The following is an 8,052-nucleotide window of genomic DNA, read 5'->3' as shown; positions in this document are numbered from 1 at the left end:
CTTAATGGTGGCACTCAGAGCTGCACGGTAATAAATAGGCAGGGCTGGAAACGCTGTGCTCCTCATTATACAGTATCTGCAATAAATACATTCACCTACACCGCAAACAGACATTTACGTTTGCGACACTTGTTGGGTCACGTTGCCCATGCATAAAGATGCTGTTTTATTATTTATATGGTAATGTCCTTGTTCATTCAAACGTCGACCTCATCGTCGTTTCGCCTCACTCAGTGCGTGTTCTTATTGGTCGTTTATCTCGATGTGATTTGTGTTATTGCAGTTTGTTTCTGGAGTCTGGAGGACTTCCAGACGCTGCAGGAGAGCGTGCAGCATGCAAATATGCTGACTTCTTCCTTAAGTGTGCCTCTTGAGGCTTGTCGTGTAGCCTTTGGTCACAGGGTGTGTAAAGTCTGCTTATCTGTATTGACAGTCCTTCCCTTTGGGGTTAAGATTTTTCCATCCGAGTGTCTTCAGGCTGCTTAAACATTCGCAGATGGGGTGACAAATTAAAGGAAAAACCGACACAAACTCTATAAGGTGTTGGCAGCTTTTGATGCCGATCATGTGAGTGATGTTTCTTGAAGTTTTCGAGCGCTGCTGCACCAAACTCCCAAGAGATCTTCCATCATTTGGTGTTCTTACTTTCAAATGTTTTTCTTTTTTTTATATGTGGCATTTTCATCAGTGGAGAGAGAAAGGAAATATGGGGGGAAAAAAGATTAGGGGGTATGATAGGCTGGTAATCAAGCTACCGACTTTTGCGCCCATGTGGTGTTGGCCACTCGGCTATCAGGTCGACTCAGCGGACGCAGGCATGAACCTTCCTTTCGCTATCTGCACCCTACTGCACTGAAAAGCTTTGCAGAGGATTGTGATCGTGCAGTAAGGCAGCCTCACTGTTTTTTTATTTTTTTTTGCAGTGGATTATCCATTATAATCACAATGCTCGTCTCCCTGCGTGCAAATGTTCAACCGCAACAATTCCACCTGTCACTTTCTTGAGGGAACGCCAAAGCCTTTGTTTAGCCCCCCCGCCACAATGACTTTGATTTGTTTAAAGAAACACAAACAAGCCAGAGTGTTTTTTCCCCTACAGCGGAGTGAGCTGGACCGTTATGTACTGTACAACGGGCTAACAAAGTGAGACTACCCTTCATATTGTCAGTCCAGTACCTTCCATACGTGAGTTGAGAGTCACACATGCCATATATTAATCGCATTATTCCACTTTCACATAGTCTTTATTGTCCCAGTGGGTGATTTGTTTGAACAAGCTGCACACAAAACATACAGATAACCACGCCACAGCATACAACATCAACTCCCCAACCCCAACCTGTGTACATCAATTCAGTTTCCCTTTAATTCGTCACTTCCTTCAGCGCCTCAAAAGTCCAATATTAAGTCCATTTCTTCAAGCTCAAGGTGCTGCGTTGGGTCACCTGAGAGTTGGAGTGGGACGACCAGCTGCTGGAGTAGCACGTGATGTGACTGAACATCTCCCTGAACCTGGTGGACATGAGGTTGTAGAGGATGGGGTTGACGGCGGAGCTCAGGTAGAAACAGACGCCCGAGATGATGTGGACGTGCTCGAAGATCTTGATGTGCTCCTCGGACGACATGTTCATGTAGCTCCACGTCAGGCGGTCCAAGTGGAAGGGAGCCCAGCAGAGGCCGAACACGACCACCAGCACACCTGGAGCAGACGGGAGAAAGTCGAGAGCCACCGTCAGCCGGACAGGAAGACAAATCGAGAAATGTCACGTCAGGTCTAACACCAAGACAAAGCTGGGACGAATGAAAATCTAGGTTTAAAGCAGTAAAATGGTCAATAGGTTGAAAATAGCACATGAGAACAAATGGTATTAGCACTTGTACGCACATACCTACAGCCTGGTTTCATCATGTCACAGAACACTGACTTCCATTTTCCTTACCGCATTAAAATTCACAATATACCTTAACTTACTTTTTGTCCCTAAAAGTCCCCACAATGTGACAGAGTAAACAGACTGTGAGTAATACAGGTACACACTCACACACACACACACACACACACACGCACACACAGATCCACAGTCAATTAAAATTCTGTCTTCTGCTGCTTAGCAACTTGCTAAATAAAGTCACTAAAATAGCACCTACACAGCATTTTGGTGACTTGCAGGTTGCGTTTGCTCAGCTTCTTCTGGTGAGAACTGGAGATGCTTTCAGACGTGAAGCTACTGCTAGCATCCACCGGCATCATTACCCTCTCCCTGTGCAGCCGCAGGCCGATGAGCAGGTAGAGGATGCTGATGATCAGCATGGGGAGCAGGAAGAAGACCACCGTGGAGATCAGGATGATCAGGTTGTACATCCAGGTGGGTTTGATCACATCTGAGGAGGATAGGAGAGATGACTCAGTGGGATCACTTTACCAGGTGTGATGTGAGTATTTCAGCTTCACATGCCACTGTACAAGCTCTCAGCTCTTTTTAGCCATATTAGAAGTGCAACAAGGGGCTTCCTGGTTGGTCTGTTGGACTACTATGAGATGGACTGCCTCGCTGAATCCTAGTGAATTCTCCTGTAGCATAATTAGAAGACATTTTTTTTGTTTTTACCTAAACAGACTGACTGTTGGATGGACTGCCATGAATTGTGGTACAGTGCGAAGTTATCTAGACAACTGTCCCTTGACTTCCTATCTAGTGCCTGAAATGTGTTTATTCAGTGTGTTTGCACCAAGTTTGATTTATGGTCCCAGACTATGTTTGACAATGATTTCCAAAATCCTTGAGTGAAACACAGCAATGACTCTTGGGTGGAGTTTTGTACAGATGTTCTTTAGGTAGCACCACTATCAGGTCAAACTTAATTTGTCCAATATGCTTACAAAAGAACTGATGGACCCTTGTTGATCTGTTATCCCAACAGAAACCCTCACACGGTTTGGCAGTCATGTTGAACTGCTGATTAATAAAAGTTGATCCACCATAGTGTGAAATACTGCTGCTCTTGCTTTTTAAAGAAACTGGACGGGTCCCTCAGAGAGTGTCGTCCTCTGCCAAGGCCAGTGCCCTGATTTGCAAGTCTGAAAAATGTTGCTCTCCATGACTGAAGCAATTATACAATCCAAACCATGAATGTTGTGACTCGTTGCACCCCTACTGACTGTGTTTACCGTCTCACTGTATCAAGATGGTAAGCAAAGCAACCGTAAGCAAGCCTTACAGAGCAGTTACCATGGAGATGTAAGAGGAATAAAATCTAAATTCTGTACGTACGGCAGATAGCAGATTGGGGAAACTGGCGGCCAAACATCGGAGGCAGAACCACAATCCCATGCAGGCTGGTGTTTGGCCCGGCGCACAGCATGGACAGACCCCACAGCATCAGGATGACCCTCTTGACGTGAGCGCGCGTGGTCATGTGTTTGACTTTGAGTGGATGCACCACGGCTACGTAGCGCTCCACACTGAGCGCCGTGACGTTGAGGATGGAGGCAAAGCAGACGGTCTCAAACAGGAATGTTTTGAAGTAGCAGCCTCCTTCCCCAAACAGGAAGGGATAGTTCTGCCACATCTCATAGAGCTCCAACGGCATGCCCAGCAGCAGCACCAGCAGGTCGGACACGGCCAGGCTCAGCAGGTAGTAGTTGGTGGGCGTCTGCATCACCCGGTAGCGCAGAATGACCGCGCAGGTCAGCAAGTTGCCCAGGACACCCACCAAGAAGATGGCGAGGTAGGTAATGCAGACGGGAAGAAACGCAGGAGACCTGGGAGTCCCCAGATGTCCAGCCAGGTAGTCTGTCACACTAAGGCACATTTGATCCAGTTCCTCTTCAGTAGCGTTAGCCACGACCCAGGAGACGTTCATCCCACACAGCACAGCAGCCTCGGGGCAGCCAGCATCACTGAACACTACATCACCTTTTGTGGAAAGAACATCACGGGAGCAGTTGAGCTCTGGCATCCTGGTGACTGGCAAGATGGATCCTCTTAAACCTGATGAAAAATAACAGAAAGAATGAAAGCTCCTTCGTTTTTGCAAACAAAAGTTCAGTTTGGTCATCAGCAAAATCCTGTGGCAGTTCTTGAACATATGAATTAACAATGAGAGAAAAGATGAATCCATCGGGCAGAGAGGATCTACTGGAAGACTCAACTTTATGGACGTTAAGCACTAAATTACTCATATGCCCCTTTAAAATACAAAAAGCACAGACAGATTAAGTCATCACCTTGTTCACACTTGTCAAAAGTGATTGTCTAGATCTGGGAAATTTAGAGGATCAGATTCCTAATGAGACTCCTGCTGAGCTGCGACTTCTTTCTCTGCAAACACTAAGCGTCCTTGACAGTGTGTGAACCGCAGCATGCCTTTCGGGGGGAGGTCACTTATTTCCACTTTTTCATGGTTTACAAACGCCTGATGCAACATGTATGAAGCGCTTGGTTTAGCTATTAATAATCATTATTCCTATTAATACAAACATGAATAATGCAAATAAGAAAACATTGTTCTTCTGTTTTGTTTTGTTTTTTCCCCTGATCTCTGAGTGTGTGAAGTTTGTGATGCGGCGATGCAACGCTTCGATGTCTGCTGGTGTCTTTATTAAAGTGAATCAGTGATGAATCACCCTCATGCGTGAATCATACATTTATAATAATTGTATGCATGATTCATGGAGATGTAGACACGGAAAAGTATTGAGGAGTGAAATGAGATCCCCCCCAATGATTCCACAAATTATAAGAAATGAAATCTAGGAATAAAATATATTATTATTATCATTATAATAAAACAATCTGGTATGCAATGACTTCTCAGGGTTGGACATTTAATAATTAAATTGGTTTGTTATCAAATTGAACTTTACATTTTGCAAAACAAAAAAAAAGAAGAAGAACATCAGGTGTAGCTAAGTGATATCTTAATAAGCACTTTACTCGCAGCCTCTTGTTACCGACTCGTGCTGGGCTTTCGGCTTTCAACCGGCAACTAATTGTGCACGTAAGTGGAAGCAACACGCTGCTGAAAAAAAAAAAACTAATGAGTTTAATGAATAAATGAAATGAATAAAATGTTCAACACAACCTGTCATGTTCTCCTCATGTAATCATGCATGTCTAATTCTGCTTTCCTAAATCTGATTAGTATACTCCCACAAAGAAAAGAAAAAAAAAGTAGTTTACAAGAAGCAATGCAAACAAATGTCCTGTTGGAGCTTTATGTTAAGCAGACCACATACTCCAGCAAGACTTGTGTTTAGAATTTCCACAGTGGATTGTATATGTATGAAACATGCAACTGACTTATTCAGAGAACTTCACACACACACACAGAGAAACTCACCTGTAGTTTGTTGGCTTTATCCTCTTCTTATTCACAGGCTGACCACGCTTTGAAGAAATGAGACAGGATGTGCAATCATGGCATTTCTCTGCATCCTGCACTTTTTTTTTTCTGACACTTTATCCCGAGCGCTTTGGTGCTCCAGTGCGTCACGGCTGCCTCGACTTCCCGTATTTGACGGCTGGTGTTCACTCCACCTCTTTTCTCTCTCTCTCTCTTCTCTCTCTCTCTCTCTCTCTCTTTCCTCACCATCACAGCATCATATTCATTTTTTTTTTTTTATCCCTCGTCTCTCCACCTTTTGTTCTCCCTCCCTCTCTTCCAGTCACACACTCACACACTTTCATCATTTTGTCCTACTGAGACTCCATACATTGTCACTATCCATTCTATTACTTTTCCTGGGAAAGTCCTCATATTGCAGCAGTGGGAAAATTAAGGTTGAGATTGCTTTGACCCTGAAACCTGCGGTCTGAATGTGTATAAGGTGCATAGAAATAGAAACAACTCCCCCCCGCCTCGCCCAATTTTTCATTCACACTTGCAGAGATGAGCTGTGTGTATCCGTGGATATGCAATCAAAACGTCGAAAAATGAAATGATGTTTTATTTTATTTCTTGAAAAAGATTTTGTTTTGGCATGCATCACACATTTTACTTTTGGAGTGTGACGACACAAAGACATTCATGGTCCCCAGAGGAGGAACCTGATCCGAACTGGTCTCACTTTGCACCGTCATTCTTCTACAGGCAGGAAAAAAAACAACAAAACAAAACAAACCAGTGCTCTGGCTTGTTTGTATTTATTTATCCCTATTCAGGACTTCCATGTTTCCATACGTAGAAGGTCTTTCGGGGTCCACTGGACCCCAAGAAAGAATATGTGCAAAATATTAGTTGGTATTCATTATAGACTTTTATACGATGTTAAATAAATTTGCTGATAAGTTGGGGTATTTTTGGTTCCAAATGCACGACAAATGTCCCTCTTTTTATATTTAAAAAACAACACCTGCCACCTAAACCAAATGGCCCGGGGTCCAAAAGACCCAAAAGTCCTGAACAGGGTTAAACTATCCACAGTCATTGTGGGCGGAGCTATGCAAAGGATGCAACTCTGGTTTCACTGAAATATTTTAGCTGCAAGGTGGCGCAGTTGGTAGCACTGTTGCCTCACAGCAAGAAGGCCGCCGGTTCGCCACCTGGGATCTTCCTGCGTGGAGTCTCCATGTTCTCCCCGTGCAGCGTGGGTTCTCTCCGGGTTCTCCGGCTTCCTCCCACAGTCCAGAAACATGCTGAGGTGAATTGGTGATTGTAAATTGTCCGTAGGTGTGAATGTGAGTGTGCTTGGTTGTCTGTCTTTAAGTGTAGCCCTGTGATAGACTGGTGACCTGTCCAGGTGAACCTGCCTTCACCCTGAGTCAGCTGGGATAGACTCCAGCCCCCCACCACCCTAGTGAGGATTAAAGTGTAGAGATGATGGATGGATGTTATGGTTTCAGTTTGTCCAACACTTCAGTTTCTGACCCCACACCTGCCAAACTAAATGCCATTTCAGTTTCTGATTAATTATTTGAGAACAAAAAAATATTCTTAATGATCATTCAAATAAGGCAAACGGTTCCTTTTCATCAGCACGAGTTGTTAGGAATTTAAAATTGCTCAATCATCATACAGTCCAATCGAAACAAATTTACATTTTAGCTAAAAGAAAGTTACATATATTATAAATCACTCAGAGATACAAACATATATTCTCAGTTAAAAACAGAAGACGACGACAGTGCTGATGTTGCTGATTCTCAAAGCCGCGTCTTAAAATGATGCATGAATTATTGGTTGGATGGGAACTCACCTTATTGAGTGTCCTGTTATATTTTATTGATGTGATGCTCTGAAAGAGAAGACAGCCTGACTACATGTAGTTTTCCTGCGTATTATCATGCAGGCCTGGTTAGCACACTGTTAGCATCAGAATGTTGGTGCTAATAATGAGTTGCTATTGTTAGCATTTAAGTCGAAGCGGTGGTTGATATTTAGCGAGTTAACGTCACAGATTTTCCATCCCTCTTGCTCTCACTGCTCCTTCCCATATTCCGGCTTTCTCCTTGAATCCTAAAGTTCGTACTCGTGTACAGGACAGAATGCTAATCATGCTTTCAGCGCACACGTATTGGACATGGAAAGTTGGCTGACCTTGAAATCGCTGAGTTTGATAAAAAAAATGTTGAATTTGAATGGACTCTACTTTTGCAGTCCCTACAATCTCAAACTTGTTGGTAAATCCATGAATATGAAAAGCCTTTTAATGGTTTTGTCTCGACCAATCAGCCACAACCTGATTGTGAAGGCTCCCACCAAAAAAAAAAAAAAAAGTTCTGAGCCACCAGGACGCTGACAGAACCAACAGGGGGTAGCAACAGATCTTTGTGTCCTGCATGTGGACCTTCTCCGGTGCATCTCCCAGATGTTCGATCGGTTTTGGATCTGGGGAGTTTGGCTGAGTTCACACCTTCGTTGTGTGTCTAAATCTGTTCCTGAGTAGTTTTTGTAATACATCAGGGCACGTTGCACCACTAAAGGAAGCTGCTGTCAGAGAACGCTGTTGCCTTGGTGGGTCTGACACAATGTTCAGGTGGGTGGTATGTGTCCCAGGTTTCAAGGCTTCCCAGCAGAACATTGCATTGCAATGAGACGATCAGCGTTATT

The 8,052-nt window shown here is 43.9% G+C and overlaps 1 protein-coding gene across 1 annotated transcript; it reads right to left on the bottom strand.

The window, feature by feature from the left end:
* Positions 1–1,403: 1,403 nt before the first annotated feature.
* LOC103368498 (neuromedin-U receptor 1-like) lies at positions 1,404–3,864 on the bottom strand. Its single transcript, XM_008296932.1, has 3 exons — positions 3,273–3,864; positions 2,149–2,382; positions 1,404–1,699 (listed from the first exon to the last, which is right to left on the bottom strand). The coding sequence occupies exons 1-3, from the start codon at positions 3,862–3,864 to the stop codon at positions 1,404–1,406; spliced, it is 1,122 nt and encodes a 373-aa protein (XP_008295154.1).
* Positions 3,865–8,052: the final 4,188 nt, after the last annotated feature.

The sequence above is a fragment of the Stegastes partitus genome, unplaced genomic scaffold (assembly GCF_000690725.1).
Source record: "Stegastes partitus isolate 25-593 unplaced genomic scaffold, Stegastes_partitus-1.0.2 Scaffold0, whole genome shotgun sequence".
NCBI lineage: Eukaryota > Metazoa > Chordata > Actinopteri > Pomacentridae > Stegastes > Stegastes partitus.
The sequence above is the reverse complement of the archived record's forward strand: the minus strand, read 5'-3'. Positions and strand labels throughout refer to the sequence as shown.